Source organism: Empidonax traillii, unplaced genomic scaffold (genome assembly GCF_003031625.1).
Source record: "Empidonax traillii isolate 1590-97213 ecotype Southwest subspecies unplaced genomic scaffold, ASM303162v1 scaffold199:size790550, whole genome shotgun sequence".
Lineage (NCBI taxonomy): Eukaryota > Metazoa > Chordata > Aves > Passeriformes > Tyrannidae > Empidonax > Empidonax traillii.
The window spans coordinates 394,548-409,521 of NW_020955392.1; the positions used below are offsets into that span (position 1 = coordinate 394,548).

General features: G+C 40.8%; 2 protein-coding genes across 4 annotated transcripts in view; one reads left to right on the plus strand and one right to left on the minus strand.

Moving 5' to 3' along the window:
- Nucleotides 1-1,787, plus strand: part of SEC24D (SEC24 homolog D, COPII coat complex component) — a 44,899-nt gene extending 43,112 nt beyond the window's left edge. For 2 of the 3 annotated variants that reach the window (XM_027886980.1, XM_027886979.1), the window contains exon 23: nucleotides 144-284. In XM_027886980.1, coding sequence (XP_027742781.1) covers nucleotides 144-284 — 141 coding nt within the window. Of the gene's footprint in view, nucleotides 1-143 lie in introns of all 3 variants that reach the window. The other variant, XM_027886978.1, reaches the window with a different exon arrangement.
- Nucleotides 1,788-4,448: 2,661 nt separating this feature from the next.
- Nucleotides 4,449-14,974, minus strand: part of METTL14 (methyltransferase like 14) — a 16,938-nt gene continuing 6,412 nt past the window's right edge. Inside the window, exons 5-11 of the mRNA XM_027886983.1 lie at nucleotides 14,782-14,869; nucleotides 12,285-12,375; nucleotides 10,614-10,755; nucleotides 9,380-9,472; nucleotides 8,457-8,573; nucleotides 6,422-6,632; nucleotides 4,449-5,081 (exon numbers count right to left, since the gene is read on the minus strand). Coding sequence (XP_027742784.1) covers nucleotides 4,768-5,081; nucleotides 6,422-6,632; nucleotides 8,457-8,573; nucleotides 9,380-9,472; nucleotides 10,614-10,755; nucleotides 12,285-12,375; nucleotides 14,782-14,869 — 1,056 coding nt within the window. The 3' untranslated portion in view covers nucleotides 4,449-4,767. The remainder of the gene's footprint in view (nucleotides 5,082-6,421; nucleotides 6,633-8,456; nucleotides 8,574-9,379; nucleotides 9,473-10,613; nucleotides 10,756-12,284; nucleotides 12,376-14,781; nucleotides 14,870-14,974) is intronic.

The window sequence follows — 14,974 nt, forward strand, 5'->3', positions numbered from 1 at the left end:
CTATGTTCATAAATACAGCTACTAAAATGTGAAGGTTTATTTGTTTGGAGGGTTTTTCCTACCTCAAGAGCCTCCACTAATAGACACAGAAAAACTACTGCCATCTAGTATGACTGTATTCTAACATCTCCCTCTCTTTTCAGCTGATTATAGTGAAGCAACGGGAACAGCCAGAGATGCTTTTCCGACAGTTCCTAGTAGAAGACAAGAGTATTTATGGAGGAGCTTCTTATGTGGATTTCCTCGTCTGCATTCACAAGGAGATCAGTCAGCTGCTCAGTTAAGGCAACACTTAACATTTCTCAGTTCCTTTTTCCCTTTGCAGGAGGGACGGACAGTCCCTGGTGCCTGAAGGCTGGCCCACAGCTCCAGCAGGCCCAGGCCTTCTGCTGTGCTTTGCTGACCCTCTGCTGTGCTCTCTTTGGACAGTTTTATTTGGCTCCACCTGTCCCCGAGTCCTTTGCTTACTTATTAAGCTGTAGAATAGGAGGTTCTGCACTCAGGTATAAATCTTCTGGGAGTCCTGACTCTTTCTCTACATCCATTGCCAAATTTCAGACTGTCAGTGCTTAAGAGCATATATGGTACGCGTTTCTTAAAACACAATTTAGAAAATTCTTAATTATTCCTTTTGCTAGACACAAGTTGTACAAGAGCTGGCAGAGAAAATCTATACAGAAGAGGAAAAAATACTAAGTGAGGATGTACAGTTGAATCAGATTGGCAGTAAACACATAGTTCAGTTTGAAGGATTTCAGAGTCCTTCCTGGAATGTGAATCCTTTTTTTCCTGGAAGGGACAAGTGTTACTTTCTACAGAAACAGAGAGCTCTAGGGACCCTTCTACAGCCGGGGTTATCCAGGACACAGAAATGCCTCAGTTTTGTAACTGGACTTGAGTAAGTGCAACAACAATGGGGACCACAGAAAAACAGTAATCCAACAATCCTTTTGCCATGTTTGGCAGATAATGCCACACTACTATTCTCTCCTCTTAGGGGCAGCAGTTAGCTTTTTAAAATTGCACAGGTTGGGTTGTATTTAGTACATTTGTTAACTGGAATATTCCCAATACAACTCAGAAAAATCTGCTCCTCAAAATTTCAGTGGCAGGTCAACTGTGAGGCAGTTGACACATTAACCAAAGGTTATTTGTGGTGCTATAAAGCCTCTTGTTTAATACCAGTTCTGTTGCAGTGATCTCCTCTCACATGACTGATTTATTCAGTGGTCAGTGCTTTGAAAAACAAGCCTCTGCTAATACCAATAATGAAGGTAGACTTTAGAAAGCCAGAGCCTCTGGAACACCTGCTTACCTCAGATACTTCATCAGTGTGTCTGTCTCTGTAGGACCAATGCCTCTGTGGGGGAGGTTTGAACATTTCCAAACTTGAAAAGCTATTATTAAAAAGATTAGTGTTTCAAAGAAAGCCAAAAAAGACTCAAAGGTAAAGCTAAGCCTCAGTAAAGAAAAAAGTGCCTTTTAAACATGTTAGTGTTGCTACTTAGTATTAATTACTTAATATCCAAGATACGCAGTCAAAATATGTAACTTTTTGGTTCAACAGCTTATCTGTACAGTCTTGTACTTGTCATTGACCGAGAGCTCTTAAAATAATTGGCTGTATTACAAAAGGATCCTCAGCCTGAATTCAGCTGCCAAGACAAGCACTTTTTAGCTGTAGTCATTACCCTGTAAAAAGTATTTGTTGCCATTCCATTTGTAAAATGACACCAGCAACTGTTTGTGTAAAGAAATAAGCAGTTATTAAATACAATCACGTGTGTGTTTGTTATTTCATATACCAATTTCTCCAAGTTTTTTATGGCCATGCATCCAACAATTAGTATGCTGTAAGAATTACACAAAAAATAACTTCCTGTTTTACTGTAAATTTACCCTATTGCATTATTTTGAGCCCATGGGAATGACCCTATTATGGGAAGGATTAATGCAGCCCTCCTCCATGTTCAGTTGACCTTCAGCCCATTACACAATTGGCATTTCTACTAAAGCAATAAAGCTGCCACCAATTTTCAAATGAGAAAACATCTTTTCTGCTATATACAGGTGGGTTCTTGATCACTTTCAGTTACTCAATATATCTTTATAAAAAGAAACAATACTCACAGATGTTTTCAATGTAATAGATTTGAAATGTTCATATTTCCTTTATTTCTAGAGTGCATTCTGGACATTAAAATCCTTGGCAGGGCACAGAAAAACAGCTGAGTAGTCTAAAATTAATTAGATGACTTAATGCCACTTAACTTCCATTATCAGACCAAAACTGCTGTTTAGTTTGCAGTCTAAATTCCAGTCCCCTGAGCAAAGCATTCAGTACCTATGAACACATGCACAATAAGCTTGTGCTGGGGAAGACCTCAAACCCCCAAGAGCATTGACTGCCAACCTACACAGCACATCCATCATTCCAACCACCTCCAGCTGATGGCTGATTTACACACAGTGATCTACAGGTGAGTCTTGAATTCCCTCTGAAGGTAAGTGCTGAGACATCCTGAGTATCTTTTCAGTGCAACTGTCAAATTCCTCACTTAATTTATAGAGGGTGTAAAGATAGTCTGAGTACTCTAAGCCTCTTCCAGAATGGAAAGACATGGCAAGATCTAGACAGGCATCCCAACTCAGACTGAAGGCATTATGCATTTAATAGCACTGGAAAAGAAGAAACTTGTTAGGCTCTTCAAGGAAAGCATGCTCAAATTAGGTCTTCATTTACTTGGGGTAAATGAAATATTCATCAGCTCACTGATTCTGAGCCTTGTCCTCCTCCTGTAAGTGTTACAACTGAGAAATTAACTGACACAGTAATGCAATTAAAAGCCTTTCATTTCTAGATATCACTTTAGATACGGTTCAAATCAGAGGGATTAAGGAAATGACCAGATGTTTTTACCCTCTATAATGGGGTGTGTGTAATAGTGTCTAAGTATCATCTCCACCACCACAAGGACATGGCACCAAGCTTTGAGTGTGCTGCTGTCTCACCTTTGCAGGCCATCAGTCCGTCACTGCTGGAACACCACCTTCCGATAATGCCGAGCAGGTAACTGTTCTTCATGGAGGATGGGTACAAAGGTGGAGTTCCTCTGTCCATTCAACTCAATTAAAACCAGCACTGAACTATCAGCAATGGGCTTGTGCTTAAAAGGGGGACAAGGAAATTAACATTTTCTACTCATAAAAAAACCCAAGTTTGTTCCTGACACAAAAGCAGTGGTCCTAAGGTTGTCTCCAGTATTTACTTTTTGAATAACATGACTAAAGCAAAAGTTTCCTTACTGTGGCATTTACCTTCTGTCAGATGCTGTTCACGTAGTCCATGGCTGACTTCACTGATGGCCAAATGAGCACCACCCTTAAAACACCCCCTCTGCAAATCCAGTGCTCTCCAGATGTGCAAATGACACAGGAAGAACCAACTGGTAAACAACAGCAAGTTCCACCAGCACTATGGCAATCCCCTGCCAAGCACTTTCCAGCCTCTCAAAAGCACCTGTGCCAATATTCCTTACACCAAAAGAACAGTTCTGTTCAACAGCAGCACAGAGGAAACCACTTGGCAATTCCAAAACCTCAAGGAGAACAAATCCATAAAATACGAAGAAAAATAATTCAACGTTAACTTTGATAAACATGTTTAATAATTTGCTACTTTACAGGACAGCTATTTAAAATCAAAGATCCACAGCTACGACCTTGATACATCAACAGCCAAATTTGTTCAGCCTGCCAAGTACTGAGCAAGAAGCTCAGAGCTGTGGTTCTGCTAAAAACAGACACTGCACATACCAAAGTGAGTCGCTGTCTGTCCACACTGCACTGGAGCTCATCTGCAACAGCCAATATTTCCAAACGCGTGCAACTCCCGCAGGCAAAGCCAAGCACTTGGTTCCGTTACCGTACCCTGTTCCCAGGTGACAAGCTTCAGGAACTGCACACACACCTTTCCAACCTGCTCTCCAAGGAGGTCACTGATTGCTCTGCAGTGACACTGGGCTTTTATCTTCCAAAGAACAAAGTGTTACAAACACACAGTGGGTGAAAATCCCTGCTACAGGAGCAATCCGGACTATGCAGAAGTTCTGGACTGCACATAAGTGCACAGCTTGGTGCTTTCCATGAAGCACAACACATGACTGCACAGAATTACCACTCTCCCTAATGGAAAGTGAGTGCACATACACCACAAATTAAAAATTAACTTGTTCCCTATTCCCAGGAATAATTTGGGAAGTTAAAACCAAATAAGAAAAAATAGAATTCTATTTATTCCATTTGCTCCTTGGTTTCAGAGGAGTTAAAATAGGTGTCAATATAGACACAGCATTTTTTTTCTTCTATAAGACAGTAAGTCTGCAATTCAGAACTGCATTTCATGCCCATTCCACCATATTAATCCAGGTCAGTCCAAGCCCAAACCTTGTTTTGGAGAAAATGACAGCTGAAAAAAAAATCATACCACCCCCACCCCCCCAGTTTTCCTAAGAGCAGAGCAAGTACCTTCCCTTCCCTCCTTCCCGTGGTGTGTGAAGAGATGGTGCTCCCTGCTGTGAATTCCGTGCTGCCAGGCAAGGTGGGGCCATGCCAGCCCGGGCATGGAAGACTGAAACAGCCTCACCAAAACCAATTTCACAAGTCATCTGGCTGGAGTCCCCAGAGGAATTAATTTCAGGAAAAAAAAAGGCTTTAGAAGGAGATTCAGAGACAAGGCGTGGGATGAGGTAAGAAGCTGTTACCTCCTCAGCGGGTGGGGAAGCCCCCTCGGTGGGTCCCTCCTCGGCCCCCTCGGAAGCCACCCCGTTCACCACGGAAGTTCGTTCTGTTCCTCTCTCTGCCCCTCTCTCCCCTGCCGGCCGCAGTCCCTCCTCGGCCTCCTCCCCTGGGAGCACCCCCGCCACGGTCAGACTTGGACTTGGGCGGCGGCGACTTGGGCCGCAGCCGCTCGATCTCCTCGGTGCAGCCCGTCAGGTGGGAGTTGGGAGCCGTGAAGTACGAGGAATATGTCTCTGCGTTGAAGTTGCTGTTGGTGAGGGTGGGACCAACCGTCAGCCAACCTGGGGAACAAAACCAGAGTCAACAAAAGCAGCAACAAACTTCACGCTTCCAGGCCACTGTTGGCCTTTTTTCCACTCAAGGGACACTCAAGTGACAGGGAGAGACGCTTGCCTACATGTCACCTATACTGAATGGAATGAAAAGGTCGCCTCTGGGGAAGCCAGATCCAGCCCCCTGGTACCAGACTAAACCTGATCAGTAAATTCATCTACTTTAAAACAACATCATCCTTCTCCCCTTTTTAAAAGGCATTTAAACTCAAATTAGGTAACTCTGTCTCCAGAAACCAATTGTGACAGTGCAGCCAAGAGCACAGCCTGCTGGAAGCACATCTGTGAAAACCCAATAAAATAACAACTCTGCTGAAGCCCACCTGGTATGAAAATAGAGCTTAGAGAGTTAAATTAGCCTGTTTATACAAAAACATTCAGTGGGCACTTCAGCTTTACCAAGTTAATCAAGACAGGCAAACATTAAAACAAGCTCATTCCTATTTCTTCAAAAACTAGTTTTGTGGCTGATGGATCTTCACATACACCAACAATATATCTCCTTGAGATCTACTGTCTGACCTCTGACACAGGTCTGGAAACCTCTTTAGGACGCTGACATGAATTTTACAAGCAGGGAATTCTGCTACTCTGTCTTACACATGATAAAGACATTTCAATTTTTAGAGTTAGTGTGGAGATTATTTCACTACTGAGTCTAGAAAAAATTTTATTGGAAAGGAAATATTCAGAAACTGAAAAGACAGAGATTACACCTTTCAGTACTCCAGGAGAAAACTGAGTAACTGCAGCATTTATCTGCAGTTAGGGATAACATGGAGAACAAAAGCATAAAGGTCTTACTGTTTGAGAAAGTAAAAACAAGCATTTCTAAAACAAAAAGCCTTTTCTATGATCTTGCTCCCAAAGATGATAAAACATTGTAACTGAACTGTAGTGTCGTTTAGAAGGGTTCTCTGTGATACTCCTGCAACACATGCTGAGGATTCACCCCAAGACAGATGTTCTTGCCAAGAAAATAGATGTGTGTGATCTTTAGTTCTAGCAAAGCTTTCTGCTTTTTGACCACGAGGGGCAGAACATTAACTAGAGCAGAAATCACTTTGCCACATCCCAGTGTTGGGAGAACAGACAAGTGATGCAGTTACATGCAAAAATACAGTTTGTATTTTTATACAGAGTCCTGGCAGAAGGAGGATGGAGTAGGATTAACCAGTATTGCCTCAGCTCCTGGCAGAACCCACCAAGTGGCCTGGGACAATGGAAGGAGGTTACTGAAGCACATTAAAATGGAACTATTATTTGATCAAACCCAAGGTAGCAGTTACCTGGTCGGATTGTACTGTCCCTTCCAAACAGGTGAAGCCGCCGTCGCCCAAGGCAGAAATGCTCAATAATGTGAAAAATCTCCACAGGTTTTTCTATGTTGCCGATTTCAGGCTCCTCAGTGATGATGAGGTCGATGTCAACGTTGGCGTGGATGAAGTCCCCGTCTGTGCTGCGGCGCACGGTGCCCTTGATGCCCATGAGGCAGTGCTCCTGTGACACACACAGCACTGTCACATGCCACACGTACTGCTGTGGCAGCCTCCGAGCACAGTTTTCAAAGCTCTCAGTCATAAAACAGACAGTGCAAATAATGTACTTTTTCATATTGTACCTCTTATAAGAGTAGCTGTCACCCTCAGATTCCTTTCTAGAAGATATTACTGCATGTAAAAAATACAGCCACCATCAAACTGTCAATTCATCAGCATTAAGAATGTTCTTGAGCTGTAACATCCATTGCCTCCTTCCTCTGAAACACTGCAGATCAATTTAAGTGACTGGTATGTGGCGTCCATGAATGAGGAATCACCACAATTGTTAGAGGATGAAAAGAGGCTCCTACATACTCATTTCAGAGCTCTGTTTCTGAGAACATCAAGCTTGGATGAGCGATGTTCCCCAGGATCAAACACACTGACTCACTAAGCGCCGCCAGATGGCTCAAGAAAAAGTTGCAGATGAGCACGTAATCATTCCCAGATTTTAGGAAGTGTTTTCAGAGTTGACAAGTGAATATGAAAGTCACAACAGCTGATCTATCAAATCTATGCAGTTGGTCAACTGCACTCAAGCAAACAGGGGTGCTGGACCTCAAATTTAACTAAAAAGGCAGAATACTGTTAAACAAATTACCCATCAGGCCCTGAGCAGAACTACCTGGAATATTTACTTCTGTACCACATGTCATTCACTCATATCTCAGATTCTCTAACAGGCGGCCCAGCAAAAAGCACCCATCTAGAGATGCCTCAACTAACCAGAATGGAACAGCATTTGCTGCTGCAACCACTGGTAAATACATCTGGCCTAGCAGCCTATTTATTTAGTCAGAACAAACTCGCTCCATTTCCAGTGTTTATTACACACACTGACCTCAGGCCAACCCTTGCCCCATAAACAGAGAAATTCCCCAATACCAGAAACTCTTCCTCTTGGTTAAACAAAGTTCCCCCCTCAAATCCTCCTGTGTTAGCTTTAACCTCTCCCTCATGAGCGAGCTGCACAGATTTGCAATACCATATGCAATAAACACACAATATTTATACTTATAAATATTTATAACTGATACAACACATTCAAACAAACTTCAGACTAATGTAAATGCAAGTCAATGAAAGATTCCAGATATCTTAAAGGGAAGTTTATACTCCTAAAAATGGCAAATCTGAGACAGGGCTGAGGATGTTTAATGCTAAGGAATGATTAATGAATGAGGAATGAGTCCTGAGGTTAAATGACACTTGTAATTATTAAATTGCCAGCCAACGCTCTTTGCAGTTAAACTGCCAGTTACACCCACATATACCCAAACCAATTATTTATTAATCCCATCTACATTTCTCTAAGTTTTGAATAACTTACATTTGAGCCTTTTAAATCAGAACACTTTTTTTCTCTACATTTCCTTCACAATGCATCCCTAAAAAAGGGTTTGTTAAACCAAGCCAATACGTTCACCCTTACAGTCACCTTTAAGGAGTCAGGAGATCCTGGCTGAGCTCTGGTCTCTCACAGTCCTCTCTCTGCTGCTAACTCTGGGCATACCTGCACGTGTGCATTTACAACCAACAGCCAGCCTGCTATAGTTATTTTTCAGTATTAGATCCATTTATAACCTACAGATTTAATTTATAACCTTCTTTTGACATTAAATTTAGTCAAATTCTATTGCTAAGTTTAGTTCCTTGAAACAGAACTGTGAAGTCCTCGTGCCTGCTGTCCCCAAAGCCTGTCACCAACTACTGTGGGGCACCAGCTGTTTCATCAGCAGAGAGACAGGATGGGAACAGAGGAGCAATGGAGCCAACCCCTTACCTTGGTTCTCTGGAAAACAGCCTTAGGGTCTAGAGTCTTGGTCTTTCCAGGATTGTTCTTATTTGTTTTAATCCAGCAGATGTCCTCACATCTTCTGTAACCCCATTTGCGTAGACACTAAACACATCATAAAAAAAAAAAAAGTAGTTCACATTACACCAAAAACTTAAATACCTCAAATGGAACATTCATATAGGTACTTGACTTTTCTGAAATCTGATCTGCAAATCTGTCTCAGATGAATGACAGTGTTTACTGGTATGACATGTTTGTCACGCTGCCCCTAAAAATTAAAATTAGAGGCTTATGTGCACATCGACTTATCTACATATAATTTTTTTTTTTTTAATCTAAAAAAATATTCAGATCCCCTATGGAAGTCTGCACTCAATTTTAGGTAGTGGCACTTAAATGTAATCAAAAATCAGTCAGAACAACACAAAGACCAGCTGCCTTAGTCCTGTCTCCACTAATTCCTGAACTCTGCTAGTTTCTCACATCAATGTAAAATTCTCTAAGTGGGAAAATAAATACCCAAAAGTCTTTGCTACTATTTCATGCTTTTCCTGAAATTTTATCTCAATTTAAGACACACAGTAGCACCCTTCTTCTGGAATTAATATTTCTGGCAGAAAACTATTGAGAATTCTGCGAAAAAGGCAAAGGTAACTTGCTCCTATGAAAACCAAGACAGCTGAACAGCTTTCTAGACCCTATGGAATTGTTTCCTCACATGGTCAATGACTCATCTGGAAAATAACAGTACCTAAACAGTTAATGCCACTTAAAATTACATATCCTCTACCACAGTAACAAAACATCCCTCAGTAGTTACCGTTGAGAATTCTATACAGGAAAAAGTCAACGATAAAAATAAACTCTTAAGCCTGTCCCTCATAAATTGAATTAAATCATCATCTTACCACTCGGCCCAGATCCAGACCCTCGCCTGAACCGCACCACAGAAACACAAATGACCTTGGGGCTGCAATTTCTTCAATTTCCAACTTCATGATCTAATAATAATAAAAGCAATAAAGGTGTTTCTTAATTTATACACAAATCACCAATTGTATCAGGAAGAATACTGAGTCTTGAAGCATTGTCACAGAGAGCATCAGGAAGCAGTGTTTTGGAGATGTTAGCCTGTATACACTCACAGCCAAACTTTGAAATTTGTTTTCCAGAAAGTATCTTGTAAAACTTACCTTGCCAATACCCATGTATACATGTATACAATTGTGCTGCTTTTGGCTGGGGTAGTCATGGGTTAAACTGTGACACAAATATTTGATGCAGAAGTGACAGTACCCTGTTTCTTTTCATCCCTGGAATTACTTCTATGAAGGTTGTGAAGACACTTTGTAAGAATCCCAGTTTAATTCCTATCACTATACGGGATAGACATTCTCTCCATTTTCCCTTTCAGGTAAAAAAGCAGCAAGAATTTTCAAGGACAGTGGTTCAACTTTGACAAATCAGTAACATTCAAGATGAAGTAACTTGAGATGCAAAGCATCTGTTAGTCATTACAACTTGAAAGGATTCATCTATAACTTGCGAACACATCAAATCAAGCTTCATTCAGTGCCACTGTGAACAAAAGTAATGCAGCAGAAGCCAAACTATGACTCCAACACTTCCAGTTTTTCTGTTAGGGTAGAATGTTTTTTCCCTGGGCAACACCACCAAGCACCATTTGTGCCTGATGTTAAGAGCCTGGCTAACACAGACACCTACTCCTTCACATAGTTACCTGGTCTCTCTTCACACCACAGGCATGAATGCCTTGGTTTTCAAACTCACTCCTTAAAGGTAGCTTGAATTTGATTTTGTTCTCATGAGCTTTCAGTTTGACTGACTGTTTTTCCAGAGCTGACCTCATGGAAAAGGGAACGATACAGAATGAACTATCAATACACCACTGAATTGATTAACAGTCAGGGAATATATAAATACAAGAGAAAAACTTCCACAGCTGAGCTTTTGTTCACAAGTTCTATTTTGTTAGGCTTCTAAAGTTTACAGTTGGTTTGACTGTTACAATTTCCTACCCAGACAATACCTGGAGAAAGGAGGACGTCGGTGAGGGAGTGAACTTCCCTATTTGCTTAAATGCATGTATGAAGTCTTTTCCACAGCAAGAAAAGTACTTACATCATCCCAGGTCCAGCATTTTTCATTGGCAGTAATGCCAGTCTCCCGGTAGTATTCTTCCAGTGGTGGTTCCAGGAGAATCACATCAAATTTGGACTTCAGTTCCCTAATATCAAATGCTTCCAAGTCTGCCTGTAAATACCTGTTTAAACAGAAGATGACAGACTGGGTGGACAAGGTACAGGAGTGCTTTGAAAATTACACTCCACATAGCACTTCTGTGTTGCCAGTTAAGAGCAGGGTCTCCTGTGTGGTTCATACAGCTCAAAGGCTCTAAATGTAGAGGAGACTCACAGCACATCCTCAAGGATGGATCCTAAATCCAGGCTGGATGCTATTGCATTATATTTTTTAAGCAGTCTTTCTCTTAAATAAACAGATTTTAGGATCCTAATTTAGCAAGCAGCAAGCAGATGCCCACACAGACTGTATAACAGTATCTGGTACAGATTCACTGAAGTTTCTGTACTCCCGTGGACTATTTAGGAGGAAACATCAACACTTAGGAAGCAAACACTGTTAGCCTGGCTAACAGATTTCTGGTTTGCTTCACTTTGGGAAGTGTCATCTTTTTAGAACTGCCATTTTTCATATATTATGTTCAAAAGGTTCTGAAGGCTAGACACACTTTTCAGGTAACACACATTGATTTTATTAAATACACAAACACACTCTTACAACTCTCCTCCACACCTGCCCATCACTCACTGCTGTTTTACTATCAAAAAAATGACACTGCCCTCCCCTAAAAACCTCTAACCTTAAGAAAGCTGATCAGCAGATCACCACCTCCCCCTTCCCAGAAAGTGTCTGGAAGAGATTATGATTCTGCCTGTGTACTTGGTGTTTTCAGAAGGCAGCACTGCATTACTGTTTCCCCCCTTCAGTGCTTTAAGGCTAAAGAATGCCAAAAACACACCGAACCTAAAGAACAAGTTGAGTCCTGCCATTGGCACCTCAGTTGTTCAGACAACTCTTTCAAGAGGCTGTGTGTGACTGTCACTCCATAAGGCTGTTTTTCCTCGGTACAGATTAGGACTGCTGTATATTACAGGCATTAGGCTGGCATTCAGGCAGGCCTGAATTCCTGGCAGTAACATGTTGCACACTTACGCTGTGTCTGACATCCACCAAAAACTCTGAGGTAATTCCAAGTCAACAGGACAAATGACTTCCAGTCAGCCTAAACATTTTTGTCTTCAGCTGCACAGTAACATCTAATCAATGGGTACTAAGGTAATGGCTGAAAACTATACAAAAACCAGCTGGTACAAGAACAACGAAGGTTATCTTAAGAGGCCAATTTTGTAAAGCTTTTCTTGTCATTGTAAACAGCGTGACAACATGAGATTCACAATCACAACCCATTCTTTAAAATTCCAGATTAAAGCCTGCAGGGCAATCAATTGACAGTTTGGTCAAATCAAAGCTTTAGATACTATAAACAATCACGCACTGGAAAGAAAAACTAGTTTACATACTATTAAACATCTAGATTAAAATAACAGAAACAAACTAATCTTGTTCTTCTATGCTTCAACTGATTAATTTGTATAAACAGAAAAAGAAAATGTAAATTCTAAGCAGGTGCTGAAGATAGAGATTTGCAAAGCAGACAGCTAACTTCAAACAGGTCTGGAGAAGAAAGGCATTTTCCACAAGAACACTTACATGGGAGGAGTGTTAGATTTAGATATCAGCTCATCCTTCAATCTGATGAGCTCTCTAAGTTTTGGATATTCTTCAAACCTATCTGCTAAGCCTAAGAAGAAGAAAACATGAAGTTAACAACTACTTAACAGAGTATATCTGTATCAATTAAGCATTGTCCAGTATTCCGAATAGGTCCATAAGTTAATACTTAGCCTCATTTTAATTTTTGTTAGAATAAACCAAACCCTTCAAAGCAGTTTTTTGTTCAGTACTTGACAAAAGCCTCCTGTCCTCACCCAGCTAATTACAGCTGTTCCTAATGCAGTGTCTATGCTCTGATCTTTTCTAGAGCACTAGAGAGAGCAGGAACTTACAGCTCCTGTTACCAGAAGGAAACAACCTCTCATTTACACTAGAAGTCCCAGGATGATGAGAGAAAGTTATTTTGCTATCCATATCTGTAAGTTTCTATTAAGATCTAATTACCATTAATTTACAGAATACTCTCACTTAATATTTGAAGATTGTGGTGTGGCTGGTTCCCTGAGGCAACCCTTATATTGAGCTTTGGTGCTCTGGTGTCAGTTGAACACATGTTCCTACTCTTAGTTTGATGATGTCAATTTTCCAGCCTTTCCTATGTACAGACTGCAAAAGAGAGAACCCTAATAAGGTCTCTTGCAGCACATGTTTTTAAGATGAAAAAATACCTTTCAGTATATTAAGTTCTCCCTTCGAAAAAAGTAGAGAGATTATGTTTTTGTTATTGCTGGCAGTAGGTTCAGCATTTACAGACCAACAAGGCACCATTCTTGCCTCCCAGGCAGTATCAGTTCAACTTTAGTAAGAGTTATTTACAAAGCTTCATGTTCATTTAAATGTACAACTTTAAATGCTACTAGTCATTGGGGGGAACAACCCACCCAAAACCACAAACCCTACAACCCTTCATCCCTCTCCTTTATTTTAGTTCCAAATTCTGAACTCCCAGCTCCAGGACTGCACTGATAAAAGTGAAGTTCTTAGTACCTAACTTTTATTACCTCTTACTACTTGTGCATTAAACACCCAAAAGCTACTTTCATTCTTTTTCTTAAACACATAGTAGCTTAAAAGCACCATGTTCTCCTGATTTTCATTGTGCTGCTTCCAGCCAGTGCAAGTCAAATACTCCTGCCCAGGAGAAACAGAAGGCAGTTATCAGCAGCTCAGCAACAAATAGAAAAGAACTTTCCATCAAAACACCAACCAAACCAAACCCAAATCCACAGGTCTCTCCCTCTCTTCCAACAGCAGTATCAAAAAGAAACAAATACGTGTTCCAGAACCACTGCTTCTTTACAGCTTTCTTTTAAGGCCATGTCCAATTGTGAAATAGCACCCAAGCAGAGTTTTGATCATCAGTAGAAAATGTGTGCTAACCAATACTGACCCTGACATACCTCAGCTCCAATAATGGGTCTGAATTAACTGCTGCTGACATGTTCACTTCCACACCAACACTTGCATAACCCTTTGTCCTGTCCCTTCCCAATTCTTTAGGCAGCAGACAAGTCATGGTAAATAAAATTGGCTGCAATTTCTTTGGACTCATTTCAAAGGAACAGTGCAGAACTGCCTCAAGTACTTCACCATGAAGCCCAGGGGCTTTTCACATAAAGATATAATTGAGTCAAAACAGCCCATTTTTCATAAAAACCATCCAGATGTGTTTCACAAAAGCATTCACAAAATACAGAGAAGCAGCGAACTAAGTGCCTCCACAGGCAAACGAAACCTCTTTGGGCTGCCACCTATAAACACAACCCACTTGCCCTGACAAGCTTAAACTTGGTAAAATACTGTTGCATAAAACTGCAGAGGGAGGTGTCCTGCTTATTTTAAAATCCAAATAACTACTATGCACCTACTTTGGGAAATGGGACCAAACTGCACCTTAGTTTCAAAAAGATTAAATCAAGGCCTAATAAAGCATCATTTCAGTAACAAATTCAGTGATGGCTAGATACATGTAAACTTAGAAAATAACATCTTCTAAACTTAGGCCTTCTAACGAGCTGTCAGCAGTTACAAAATTTAGCTGCTAAACATTATCCATATTGCTTACTGACTTCAACATACGTAAACTTCCACACTTTACATACTGTACACATTCTTAAGAGGCAATACAGCAAGTCTGTTACTCAAACTTGCAAAGGGTTCAAGATCTGCTCATTAAATTCATCTACTTCCTGGAATCCAAAGAGTTTGGTTTTGAAAAAAATCTCCCTGTTAAATACTTTCAAGTAAAAACCAAAGGTAAGAGCAGCCTAGGCAATAATCACCTCCTAACAGATTAAAAATAAAACTCATTCACAGATATGTCTATATTGTTATGTATTCACAGGGAGAGACATAACTATGAAATATATGTATATTACTGTACTTCCCAGTAACTGTAAGGAATTTAAAAAAGGGAAGAAAAAGAAGTGCTATCAAATGAGTTCTCTTCACACAGTCACTGACTATGACATACCAACATCTCTGATGAAGTTCTGGGGTCTGTGTCCTGTATCCACAAAGTGCTGGCAGTAATCGTTGTGTGGATTTAAGCTCTGAGTGCCCTGGAGAACAGAGGGAGTTCAGTAAAGAGCAACGGGCAGATAACTGCACACACACACACACTCTCTCTCTCTACACATGCCAGTTTGATAAATGAGAAAATAACA